The 15,433-nt window shown below is 43.4% G+C and overlaps 1 protein-coding gene across 1 annotated transcript in view; it reads right to left on the reverse strand.

Annotated features, from left to right (window-relative positions):
* Window positions 1-2,770: 2,770 nt before the first annotated feature.
* LAMB4 (laminin subunit beta 4) overlaps window positions 2,771-15,433 on the reverse strand; it is a 137,564-nt gene continuing 124,901 nt past the window's right edge. Inside the window, exon 35 of the mRNA XM_056573634.1 lies at window positions 2,771-2,970. Within this exon, the coding sequence (XP_056429609.1) occupies window positions 2,831-2,970 (140 nt within the window). The 3' untranslated portion in view covers window positions 2,771-2,830. The remainder of the gene's footprint in view (window positions 2,971-15,433) is intronic.

The raw sequence follows: 15,433 nt of genomic DNA on the forward strand, positions 1-15,433 counted from the left end.
AGAATTCATACCACCCTTTGTAAATGCCCCCCAGTGACTCAGTCCATTCCAGTTAGTGCCAAAAACAGCTCCATACATGTGTATCCATGGAAAACTTTTATAATGGTTTCCTTTTTGTCAGCTTACATTCCATAGTAAAATGTAGGACTAAGATCCCTTATAGTTGTAATTAAATGTATTGATTAAACCTTTGTTTAGATTGTAAATTAGATAATTTCATGTTTATACCTCTAAAGAAAAAGGAGAATCCTATTACCTCAAGCCATTCTTACAATGACACCATTCCAAAAGCAATAGAATGGCAGGAATGTGTTAATGATAGGTGAGATCTTTAATAAGCCATACAAGTCATTGCATGGGTGAAGGAGCAGCAGAGCTCTGAGTGGACCCATTCTCTGTGCTTCACTGAAGAGGTTAATGATGGAATATGATCTCTTGATATTATAGGTGGGAATGCCGATTTATCTGTACATTCTTTAAAGTTTCACAGACTCTTCAGCTGTACTAATGTGCCATTACCTATATATATATATATATATATATATATATATATATATACTACTGCGGTACATTACCTTATTTATATCTGATAGCAATGTTAAAGCAGCAGGCAGGATATCTGTTTAAATCTCCTGCAACAAAGTAGTCCCAGACCTAATAGAGACTACAACGGTGAGGGTACTTGTTTGCCTGAAGTCCCATCATCCCATGTAAGTCTATGGGACTGTAGACAAACAAGTCCCCTCATCGCTGTAGACATGGACTGTGAAGTTATAGGAGAGTTAAACAGATATCTCGCCGCGGGATTGAAGTTACTCTTTGAGCCTAATAAATTCTCCTATGACTGATATTGTTAATTTTACTTGTCTGTATGCAACTTGAAAACGGGGCCAAAGAGATGCCAATACCATGTAAACATGCCGATACTGTAAGTAAAGTCTTTGTCAATTTATAGTTTCAGCATTGGCAAACAGGAAAGTATTGTCAATCGGAAAGCTATGTTTACTCCAGATGGCTGCTCTGATAAAACAACTTGTAATCTTATTACTATCTAAAGTAAACAAGAAATCCTTTACTCAGAACTAGAGATGAGCGGACTTACAGTAAATTCGATTTGATGACTTATCCTACGTAAATTAGTTCAGCCTTCAGGTGCTCCGGTGGGCTGGAAAAGGTGGATACATTCCTAGGAAAGAGTCTCCTAGGACTGTATCCACCTTTTCCAGCCCACCGGAGCACCTGAAAGCTGAACTAATTTATGCAGGAAAAGTCATCAACTGCCGAGCTGAGAAGTTCGTGACGAATCGAATTTACTGTAAGTTCGCTCATCTCTACTCAGAACATAAGGACATAATGCCCTGGGAAATCAGTTATGATAAGATGAACTGAATGTAAGTTTAAGGGACAATGCACACCACAGTTCGGCCATACTGCAGCGGGATCCCAGCCAGTCCATTTATACCCCATACATTTCAATAAGCTGATCGGAGTCAGCTACTGGTCGGGTCCTTTTCAGAGCACGTAAATGTCCTCCAAATTTCCTCCACAGTGGCGCGTCACGACCCCCGCCCAAAGCAGAGGGCTGCCACGCCCCCTCTATACAGCTCTATGGGAGAGCTCAAGGTTTGCTGAACTGCTCTCCCATAGAGCTATATGGAGGGGGCGTGGTGGCCCCCGCTTCGGGCTGTGGAGAAGAGCCGGGGCTCCATACAGGAGACCCGTGATCTTAAACTTATCCCCTATCCTGTAGATAGGGAATACGTTTTTGTCCACAACACTTGCAAAAAGTCACCGATACATCAGGACACCTCCAGAGATCTTGTGGTGTACATGTATGGATGGGTCAAGCATGTTTGAGAAAGGCTTCATTGTCATGGCAAAATTCACGTTTTTTGTTTTTTAAATCTGTATGTGTAGAGTGTTACTTCTTTCATGAAATATAGTTTAAAGAAAATATATCATTTTTTTTTTACATATAATCACCATTAGTCAAAAAGAGATGACACCATTCACGATAGTTAAAGGTCAGAAATTAGCCTCCCCGTCTCTATGGAATGTCTTCCTCACAGGTGACAGAGCATGTCTAGAAAACTCTCCCATTCCAGTAAATAATGTCTGGACCAGACTATATGATCATGGGGCTTGCTGAAAGCAGATCTATAAATCTTATTAAAACAACTCAAGCTAGATAATTGTTCCCATAATAATGTACTAAAAAATATACAATCAGAAAATAGAAACTGATTAGAAAAAAAGATCATGTTTTAGTACTTAGACTCTAATCCATTTTTTCCAACCAGCGTGGCTCCAGCTGTTGCAGAACTACAACTCCAAAGGCTGTCCTGGTATGCTGGGAGTTGTAGTTTTGCAATTTTTTTCATTTACTTGTTATGGCTGTTTTCAGCATTTGGCTCTAAACAATAAATGTTTCCATTCACTGACAGTAAACAGTGATATTAAAAATAACAAGTAATTAAAATTTAAAGAATTTAAGAAAATTTTAAGAATTTAAGGAGGAGTATATCAACAGGTCAGGACTTGCTTAACTGCTGATAGAGCCTAAATGGGTGTTACACAGAGGAATATATTACCTTTAATATCACGGTTCTGTGCACTATTTTTGTGCAATATCCATTTCACTCATATTCTAATCATTATGGAGTAATAGCTGAGAACATGGATTAGTTAAACTCATGTTAAGGCTACTAGATTTATAATTATAAAGCAAATTTATCCGCAAAATAAATAATGTAGATTGACTTACAAAAAACGTTTTATTTCGAAATATTGGTCATTACTAGAAAACATTGTTTAACAATCGAGTAAGAAATTAGTCTCTGCAGTTAGCTTGCTTATTTTCTTCCGTAACTATGTAGTCCTTAAGCTCTTTGGCGCGCTCCTCCAGTTTTAGTAGCTGATTGACTTTTTCTTCATTTGCTTTGTTCAGGTCGTCTATCTTCTCTTCTAGATCTGTAATGAAAACATGTCAGAGCTGCTTTGTGAAGATAAGATCAACACTAGTGAAAAGGAACTATGTGTGCTTCATATAATGATCACAAGCCAGGAAATGTAGATAAGTTGGGTATAACCATAGGGATGATGAATCCTAAGAAAACTGGGGTTCCTAAAAAACAATCCTGTATGGGATCATTACCTTACCAGAAACCTGCGTCTCTTATGTAATAGGGGTCTCTTTTAAGTAGATGTTTCATGAGCTGATGCTCAACATTACACAATAATATTGACTTAAAATGTGCGTTCTGCATTCCTCATTTATCTGTACTTTGTGTACGTGCTGCAAATCTTGGTTCACCAGAAATTGCAAAGAGTTTGAGCCAACTGTAGGTGAAGTAGAGATCAAGCCCAAGGCTACCACAGGTCATGTGTACAGGTACTCTATTGCTCAGTTTGTTAAAGGGGTGTCTATATAATATTTGGCTTAAGGCGTAACTGACATTTGCCAAAATGTTTTATATAATGTAGATAACATACTGTAATATGCATATTTGTAATATACATTGGTTACAAATGTATTTATTTTTGGGTGAAAAAATGCTGTCAATGCAGACATTGCCTGTGTGTCTCTGAGGAAACCAAATACAAGAAGTGAGGGCAGGACAAGCAGGGGTCTGTGCAGACACCTGGCTTGTCAATCATCCTGATGTGTGAGCTGGGAGGGTGTCACAGAGCCTCACTGCACCGAGCCCTGCTTGTCCTCAGTGTACAGAGCCCTGCTTGTCCTCAGTGTACAGAGCCCTGCTTGTCCTCAGTGAACAGAGCCCTGCTTGTCCTCAGTGTACAGAGCCCTGCTTGTCCTCTGTACAGAGCCCTGCTTGTCCTCAGTGTACAAAGCCCTGCTTGTCCTCAGTGTACAGAGCCCTGCTTATCATCAGTGCACAGAGCCCTGCTTGTCGTCAGTGCACAGAGCCCTGCTTGTCGTCAGTGCACAGAGCCCTGCTTGGTCCTCGATGGACAGAGCCCTGCTTGGTCCTCGGTGCACAGAGCCCTGCTTGTTCTCACTGCACAGAGCCCTCCTCAGGGTACAGAGTCCTGCTTGTCCTCAGGGTACAGAGTCCTGCTTGTCCTCAGGGTACAGAGTCCTGCTTGTCCTCAGGGTACAGAGCCCTGCTTGTCCTCAGTGCACAGAGCCCTGCTTGTCGTCAGTGCACAGAGCCCTGCTTGTCGTCAGTGCACAGAGCCCTGCTTGTCGTCAGTGCACAGAGCCCTGCTTTTCGTCAGTGCACAGAGCCCTGCTTTTCATCAGTGCACAGAGCCCTGCTTGTCCTCAGTGTACAGAGCCCTGCTTGTCCTCAGTGTACAGGGCCAGGGCCGGATCATCATTGGTGCTATGGAGCGCCTGCTCCGGGACCCGTGCCCGCAGGGGGCCCCTGTCACATTCGGGACATTCCTGTGTTCTGAAAAATCTTTTCAGGACACAAGGATGCCCCAGCGGTTACCTCTCTGTGGTGGCCCCCGTGTTAACTTTAAAAATGCAGGGGCCGCCAGGAGATAGCGCACGCAGGGACGTCACTGACTTCCTGTGCTTGCACCCACACGGGAAAAGAGAGTGGAGCAGAGCATCGAGGAGGACGCGCGCGCATGGTAAGTGACCAGCGGCACGTCATCTTCAGTGTTCCGACCTCCGCTCCCACGGTCCCGGGACCTACTGCTATGGCCCATAAGCCATAGCAGTAGATTGTGACCCCGGTCCCCGTGTCTCCGGACCGGAGAAGCGGTGGTCGGACCACTGAAGTAGGGCAGTTAACCGGCATACAGCCTCCAGCCATATACTGTATATGGCTGAAGGCTGTATTTCTGTGGGGGAACTGTACTGCACCTAATGTGGGTAACTATACTGTACCTAATGTGGGGGAACTGTACTGCACCTAATGTGGGGGAACTGTACTGCACCTAATGTGGGGGAACTGTACTGCACCTAATGTGGGGGAACTATACTGCACCTAATGTGGGGGAACTATACGGCACCTAATGTGGGGGAACTGTACGGCACCTAATGTGGCGGAACTGTACTGCACCTAATGTGGGGGAACTGTACTGCATCTAATGTGGGGGAACTGTACTGCACCTAATGTGGGGAAACTGTACTGCACCTAATGTGGGGAAACTGTACTGCACCTAATGTGGGGAAACTGTACTGCACCTAATGTGGGGGCACTATATTGCACCTAATGTTGGGGAACTGTACTGCACCTAATTGGGGGGGACTGTGCTGCGGAACTAATGGTGAGGAACTGTACTGCGCACCTAATGGAGGGAACTGTACTGCGCACCCCTAATAGGGGGGTGAGTGTACTGCATTCATAATGGGGGGGGGACTGTACTGCACCCATAATGGGGGGGAACTGTACTGCACTTAATGTGGGGGAACTGTACTGCACCTAATGTGGGGGAACTGTACTGCACCTATTGTGGGGAACTGTACTGCACCTATTGTGGGGGAACTGTACTGCACCTATTGTGGGGGAACTGTACTGCACCTATTGTGGGGGAACCTTACTGCACCTAATGTGGGGAAACTATACTGCACCTAATGTGGGGGAACGGTACTGCACCTAATGGGGGGAACTGTGCTGTGTACCTAATGGTGGGGAACTGTACTGCGCACCTAATGGTGGGGAACTGTACTGCGCACCTAATGGTGGGGAACTGTACTGCGCACCTAATGGGGGGGAACTGTACTGCACCCATAATGGGGGGGAACTGTACTGCACCCATAATGGGGGGGAACTGTACTGCACCTAATGTGGGGGAACTGTACTGCACCTAATGTGGGGGGAACTGTACTGCACCTATTGTGGGGGAACTGTACTGCACCTATTGTGGGGGAACTGTACTGCACCTATTGTGGGGGAACTATACTGCTCCTAATGTGGGGGAACGGTACTGCACCTAATGGGGGGAACTGTGCTGTGTACCTAATGGTGGGGAACTGTACTGCGCACCTAATGGTGGGGAACTGTACTGCGCACCTAATGGGGGGGAACTGTACTGCACCCATAATGGGGGGGAACTGTACTGCACCCCTAATGGGGGGGAACTGTACTGCACCTAATGTGGGGGAACTGTACTGCACCTATTGTGGGGGAACTGTACTGCACCTATTGTGGGGGAACTGTACTGCACCTATTGTGGGGGAACTGTACTGCACCTAATGTGGGGGAACTATACTGCACCTAATGTGGGGGAACGGTACTGCACCTAATGGGGGGAACTGTGCGGTGTACCTAATGGTGGGGAACTGTACTGCACACCTAAGGGTGGGGAACTGTACTGCGCACCTAATGGTGGGGAACTGTACTGCGCACCTAATGGTGGGGGGACTGTACTGCGCACCTAATGGGGGGGAACTGTACTGCGCACCCCTAATGGTGGGAGGAACTGTACTGCACCCCTAATGGGGGGAACTGTACTGCACCCCTAATGGGGGGGGGGGGGGAACTGTACTGCATCCCTAATGGGGGGAACTGTACTGCACCCCTAATGGGGGGGAACTGTTCTGCACCCCTAATGTGGGGGGACTGTACTGCACCCCTAATGTGCGGGTACTTATACTGCACCTAATGTGGAGGAACTACAACCTAATGCGGGGGAACTATACTGCACCTAATGTGAGGGAACTGTTGGGGGGCCGCATCATAATGAAGTGCTCCGTCTTCCAGGCAGCCTGAATCTGGCCCTGTACAGGGCCCTGCTTGTCCTCAGTGTACAGAGCGCTGCTTGTCCTCAGTGTACAGAGCCCTGCTTGTCCTCAGTGTACAGAGCCCTGCTTGTCCTCAGTGTACAGAGCCCTGCTTGTCCTCAGTGTACAGAGCCCTGCTTGTCCTCAGTGTACAGAGCCCTGCTTATCCTCAGTGTACAGAGCCCTGCTTGTCCTCAGTGTACAGAGCCCTGCTTGTCCTCAGTGTACAGAGCCCTGCTTGTCCTCACTGCACAGAGCCCTGCTTGTCCTCACTGCGCAGAGCCCCGCTTGTCCTCAGTGCGCAGAGCCCCGCTTGTCTTCAGTGTACAGAGCCCCGCTTGTCCTCAGTGCACAGAGCCCTGCTTGTCGTCGGTGCACAGAGCCCTGCTTGGTCCTCGGTGGACAGAGCCCTGCTTGGTCCTCGATGGACAGAGCCCTGCTTGGTCCTCGGTGCACAGAGCCCTGCTTGGTCCTCGGTGCACAGAGCCCTGCTTGGTCCTCGGTGCACAGAGCCCTGCTTGGTCCTCGGTGCACAGAGCCCTGCTTGGTCCTCGGTGCACAGAGCCCTGCTTGGTCCTCGGTGGACAGAGCCCTGCTTGGTCCTCGGTGCACAGAGCCCTGCTTGGTCCTCGGTGCACAGAGCCCTGCTTGGTCCTCGGTGCACAGAGCCCTGCTTGTCCACCCACACTTCCTGTATTTTGTCCCAGCCGAGACACACAGGCAATATCTGCAGGGACAAGACAGCATTTTTTCCCCCAAAAACATTGACACATTTTTAAACCAAAGTATATGATAAATCTACATGTGTGTATGTTTGAGCATTAGTTCCAAACAGTTAAAGATATATCCATAAAACATAGTACACATGTTACTAATATGTAAACTAAAAATACAGGATAGATTAACCACTTAAGGACGCAGTTTTTTTTTGTTTTTGCACTTTCGTTTTTCCTCATCACCATAATGACATCAATCATTTAATCAATTTACAGCGAAACCAGAAAAAAAATATTTGTGGGAAAAAATTGGAAAAAAAACTACATTTTGTTACCTTTCAGTGCACTTTTTGGTAAACAAGGTTACAAGGATACCTAATTTATATAGGCTTTATTTTATTTTACTACTTTAAAAAAATTATAACTACATGCACCAAAATTAGTACAGTTGTCATCTTCTGACCCCTAGAACATTTTTATTTTTCCATGTATATGGGGAGTTTTGAGAGCTAATTTTTTTGCGCCGTGATCTGAAGTTTTTATCGGTACCATTTTTGTTTTAATGGGACTTTTTGATCGCTTTGTATACCCTAAAGAAATGTATAAAAAATTACCAAAAATAGACAATTCTGGAAATTTTTCAGATGTACGCCATTGACCTTGTGGTTTAATTAACCTTATATTTGTATAGTTTGGACATTTACGCACGCGGCCATACCACATATGTTTATGTTTATTATGTTTACATATTTTTTATATGGCATTTGGGAAAAGGGTGGTGATTAAAACATTTAATATGGAAGGGGTTAATAGGTGTTTTATTTTTTTTTTACACTTTTAGTCCCCTTTTAGCATGAATCAGTAGAGTCTTCATACAGATCAATGTGATTCCACAGAACCACATTGATCTGTGTGCTCTGCGCCTGATTGATAAAGCCTGGTTCAGTAAGGCTCTATCAATCAGAGCCGGGACAGCCGCAACGGGAGAGGTAAGCCCCCTGGCTACCTCCACAGTCGATTGCCCTGCGGGCGGGGGCGACCCGAGGCGACCCACCCCACTTGATGGTTTAAATGTCCCTTTAACGCTGCTGTCAACTTTGAAATCGGTGATCTAAAGGGTTAATAGCTGGCTGCAGTGATTGCCGCATGTCGGCTGTTAACGCCGGCCCCCAGGAATCAGCTGGGGGCCGGCCGGTATGGCGAGGGCTCGAGTCGGGAGCCCGCACCATACACGGCTTGCCGTGTCAGGAAGAGCTGGCTCGTCCTTAGTCAGCAACCGGTTAATTAACCCTTACCCACCCCTATTTTATTTACATTTTAGCGCTTGCACCCAAAACCAACCCTTTTACACGGCCTTGTACACCAGGACAAGTGCCCATAATGGACAAATAGGCACAGTGTAAGTCACTGTATGTTGCTTTAGTGAGACAACATATCCTCCCCTAGAAGCTGCCTAAGTGACTACAGGCTTTGGCATGAGAGCAAAATAGGCTGAGAAAGGTATAGGCACATTCCTGGAAGACAGCCTGCGGGACAACCAGGGATAATTATAGGAGTTATAGGATTATTAAAGGACCGAGGACATGCTCAAAGGAGGGAATGTGCTTAGTTCTTTTCACACACACACACACACACACACACACACACTCTGTATATATTACACACATCCCGCACACTGTATATATTACACACACACACTCTGTATATATTACACATCCCGCACACTGTATATATTACACACACATCACACACACTGTATATATTACACACATCCCGCACACTGTATATATTACACACACACACTGTATATATTACACACATCCCGCACACTGTATATATTACACACACACACACACACACACACTCTGTATATATTACACACACACACACACTCTGTATATATTACACACACACACACTCTGTATATATTACACACACACACACACTCTGTATATATTACACACACACACACTCTGTATATATTACACACATCCCGCACACTGTATATATTACACACACACACACACTCTGTATATATTACACACATCCCGCACACTGTATATATTACACACACACACAAACACACACACACTCTGTATATATTACACACACACACACTCTGTATATATTACACACACACACACACACACTCTGTATATATTACACACACACACACACACACACACACACACACTCTGTATATATTACACACACACACACACACTCTGTATATATTACACACACACACACACACTCTGTATATATTACACACACACACACACTCTGTATATATTACACACACACACACTCTGTATATATTACACACATCCCGCACACTGTATATATTACACACACACACACACTCTGTATATATTACACACATCCCGCACACTGTATATATTACACACACACACACACACACACACTCTGTATATATTACACACACACACACTCTGTATATATTACACACACACACACACACACTCTGTATATATTACACACACACACACACACACACACACTCTGTATATATTACACACACACACACACACACACACTCTGTATATATTACACACACACACACACACACTCTGTATATATTACACACACACACACACACTCTGTATATATTACACATCCCGCACACTGTATATATTACACACACACACACTCTGTATATATTACACACATCCCGCACACTGTATATATTACACACACACACACACACACACTCTGTATATATTACACACACACACACACACTCTGTATATATTACACACACACACACACACACACACACACTCTGTATATATTACACACACACACACACACTCTGTATATATTACACACACACACACACACTCTGTATATATTACACACACACACACACACACTCTGTATATATTACACATCCCGCACACTGTATATATTACACACACACACACTCTGTATATATTACACACATCCCGCACACTGTATATATTACACACACACACACACACACTCTGTATATATTACACACATCCCTCACACTGTATATATTACACACACATCACACACACTGGCCCTCATTTACTAACAGGATCCCGACACTTTTTGTCGGGTTTTGTGCCAGAATTTTGTCTGCGCCAGAATTTGCGCCAGAATCTGGCACACAACCCGACAAAATCAAAATCCCTCAGAGTGAAAAAAAAAACTACAAAAGGGGCATTTTTCCCGACAAAAAGAGAAAAAACCCTCCGAGTGTGAAGAAAACTCAGAGGAAAACCTGTGAGTTTTGCTTCACAGAAACCGAACAGCTCTGAGCTTTGAAATTACTCAAAACGGAGTGAATCCTGCTACCCCCAGCATGGAACAGGGTCTGTTCCATGTTGGGGGTAGTAGTACAGGGTCTGAGGGATTGATCGCACCGGGTCTCACTTATGATACCCGATCCGATCAAAAGTTATTAAGCAGGGGAGCGGGCGGCATTTTCCGATCCCCTGCAATGTACTGTCATTTTTAAATTCCCCACCAGAAGCCCTGAATGGCCGGGGCCGAGCTGTGGTGTGCAAAGATGTATAGAATCACTGGGGGGGGGGTTATATCTGGCCCCTCCAGCGTTTCTATATATATTTCCCCCTGCTGCGCTATATCAAACTTAGTGGCCGATGCGCTTGAATAAATGTACTGCCCCCCCAGCGCTATGATATATCTATACTGACCCCCCGCTGCGCATATACTGACCCCCGCTGCGCATATTTATATATATACTGCCCCCTCCAAGCTGCGCATATTAATCTTCATCTTCTCCCTCCCCTGGCTGCCAATGAATGAAAACTCTATTAGCGGGGGAGCGGAGGGCTGCTGCCCGCTCTCGCTGCTAAGAGTTTGTCATTGATAGCGGGCAGCAGCTGCACATCATGCTGTGGGGGTCAGACATATAGATATATGTCTGACCCTCACATCATACATATACAAATGCCGGCTCACCGCTATGAATGACAAGTAAGCTATTGGCAGCAGCAGCAGTGCGAGCCTCCGCTCCCTGCACTGCTTTACTTGTCATTCATAGCGGTGAGCCGGCATTTGTATATGTATGATGTGAGGGTCAGACATATATCTATATGTCTGACCCCCACAGCATGATGTGCAGCTGCTGCCCGCTATCAATGACAAACTCTTAGCAGCCCTCCGCTCCCCCGCTAATAGAGTTTTCATTCATTGGCAGCCAGGGGAGGGAGAAGATGAAGATTAATATGCACAGCTTGGGGGGGGGGGGGCAGTATATATATAAATATGCGCAGCGGGGGTCAGTATATGCGCAGCGGGGGTCAGTATAGATATGTAATAGCGCTGAGCGGGGCAGTACATTTATTCAAGCGCAGCGACCACTAAGTTTGACATAGCGCAGGAGGGAAATATATATAGAAACGCTGGAGGGGCCAGATATATACCCCCGCCCCCCCCCCCCCCCCCCCAGCGATTCTATACATCTTTGCCCACCACAGCTCGGCCCCGGCCATTCAGGGTTTCTGGTGGAGAATTTAAAAATGAAAAGTTTACAGTACATTGCAGGGGATTGGAAGATGCCGCCCACTCCCCTGCTTAATAACTTTTGATCGGATCAGGTCTCAGAAGTGAGACCCGGTGCGATCAATCCCTCAGCCTCTGTACTACTACCCCCAACATGGAACAGACCCTGTTCCATGATGGGGGTAGTAGGACAAGCACTAATGTAGTCAGAATTTGCAGAGACTTTTTTCTGTTGCACAGAATGCATTTTGTGCGACAGAAAAAAAACCTGCGACAGAAAGAAAGGGAAATTGGGCGACAGATTAGTAAATCACAAGGGAAAAAAAGACGAGTACACTGAAAAAAACCTAACCGACACTCCAGTCTTTGTAAATGAGGGACATTGTATGTATATATATATATATATATATATATATATATATATATATATATTACACACATCACACACACTGAGTATATTACATACACATCACACACACTATATATAACACACATCACACACTATATATAACACACATCACACACACACTGAGTATATTACACACACACTGTATATATTACACACACGCACACACACTGTATTTATTACACACACATCACACACACACACACACACACTATATATAACACACATCACACACACACTATATATAACACACATCACACACATACGGAGTATATTACACACACACTGTATATATTACACACATCACACACACACACTGTATTTATTACACACACATCATACACACACACACACACTATATATAACACACATCACACACACTATATATAACACACATCACACACACACGGAGTATATTACACACACACTGTATATATTACACACATCACACACGCACACACACTGTATTTATTACACACACATCACACACACTCACACACACACACACACACTATATATAACACACATCACACACACACTATATATAACACACATCACACACATACGGAGTATATTACACACACACTGTATATATTACACACATCACACACACACACTGTATTTATTACACACACATCATACACACACACACACACACACACTATATATAACACACATCACACACACTATATATAACACACATCACACACACACGGAGTATATTACACACACACTGTATATATTACACACATCACACACGCACACACACTGTATTTATTACACACACATCACACACACTCACACACACACACTATATATAACACACATCACACACACTATATATAACACACATCACACAAACACTGAGTATATTACACACACACTGTATATATTACACACATCACACACACACACTCACTGTATTTATTACACAAACATAACACACACACTCACACACACACTATATATAACACACATCACACACACACACACTATATTTAACACACATCACACACACACTGAGTATATTACACACACGCTGTATATATTACACACATCACACATGCACACACACTGTATTTATTACACACACATCACACTCACACACTATATATAACACACATCACACACACACTATATATAACACACATCACACACACACTGAGTATATTACACACACACTGTATATATCACACACATCACACACGCACACACACTGTATTTATTACACAAACATCACACACACACACTCACACACACACTATATATAACACACATCACACACACACACTATATATAACACACATCACACACACACTGAGTATATTACACACACACTGTATATATTACACATATCACACACGCACACACACTGTATTTATTACACACACATCACACACACACTCACACACACACACACACACACTATATATAACACACATCACACACACACTATATATAACACACATCACACACACGGAGTATATTACATACACAACGTATATATTACACACATCACACACGCACACACTGTATTTATTACACACACATCACACACACACTCACACATACACACTATATATAACACACATCACACACTGAGTATATTACACACACACTGTATATATTACACACATCACACACGCACACACACTGTATTTATTACACACACATCACACACACACTCACACACACACACTATATATAACACACATCACACACACACTATATATAACACACATCACACACACGGAGTATATTACACACACAACGTATATTTTACACACATCACACACGCACACACTGTATTTATTACACACACATCACACACACACTCACACATACACACTATATATAACACACATTACACACTGAGTATATTACACACACACACACTGTATATATTACACACATCACACACGCACACACACTGTATTTATTACACACACATCACACACACACTCACACACACACACACTATATATTACACACATCACACACGCACACACTGTATTTATTACACACACATCACACACACACTCACACATACACACTATATATAACACACATTACACACTGAGTATATTACACACACATTGTATATATTACACACATCACACACGCACACACACTGTATTTATTACACACACATCACACACACACTCACACACACACACTATATATAACACACATCACACACACACTATATATAACACACATCACACACACTGAGTATATTACACACACTGTATATATTACACACATCACACATGCACACACACTGTATTTATTACACACACATCACACACACTCACACACACACACACTATATATAACACACATCACACACACACTATATATAACACACACACTGTATATATTACAATTATATATAAATATCACACTCACACACACTGTATATATTACAATTATATATAAATATCACACTCACACACACACACATGGTATATATATTACACACACATCACACACACACTCACACACACTATATATAACACACACACACACTGTATATATTACAATTATATATAAATATCCCACTCACACACACACACACACGGTATATATATTACACACACACATCACTTTTGTAACCAAAGTAATTGCACATGCTCTACTGGACTATACACATTACATTCTTACTAGTGACAGCTTCCTATTTTAATTCAGAATGTCCTATACTGAACACCACAATTCAAAGAAATTTATACGTGCACTTAAAGGTTAACAGTCTAAACAATCCCATTGTTTGAAGATGCTATAAAAGCACTGTCTTAGATGTGCAAATATAGCCATGATCTGTTGTGTCTAGCTATACTAGTACTGTCTTAATCCCCTTTATTTCTATAGCACCAGCATATTCTGCAGCATGTATGCAGCAATTTCTTCACATGTAGTATTTTAATAAGAACTTTATCTAAAACCAGGAGTGGGTTCTAAACACAGGAAAAGCTCTCACTCTTTCCATAATAGTCATCTCTATAGAAGTTCCCCTCTTGATTTTGGCAAGAAATTGCGATCAAAATACTTTGATGGGGAATTTATTAACATAGAACATTTGCAAGTTTCTGCACG

This window comes from Hyla sarda, chromosome 4, assembly GCF_029499605.1.
Source record: "Hyla sarda isolate aHylSar1 chromosome 4, aHylSar1.hap1, whole genome shotgun sequence".
NCBI classification, from domain to species: Eukaryota; Metazoa; Chordata; class Amphibia; order Anura; family Hylidae; genus Hyla; species Hyla sarda.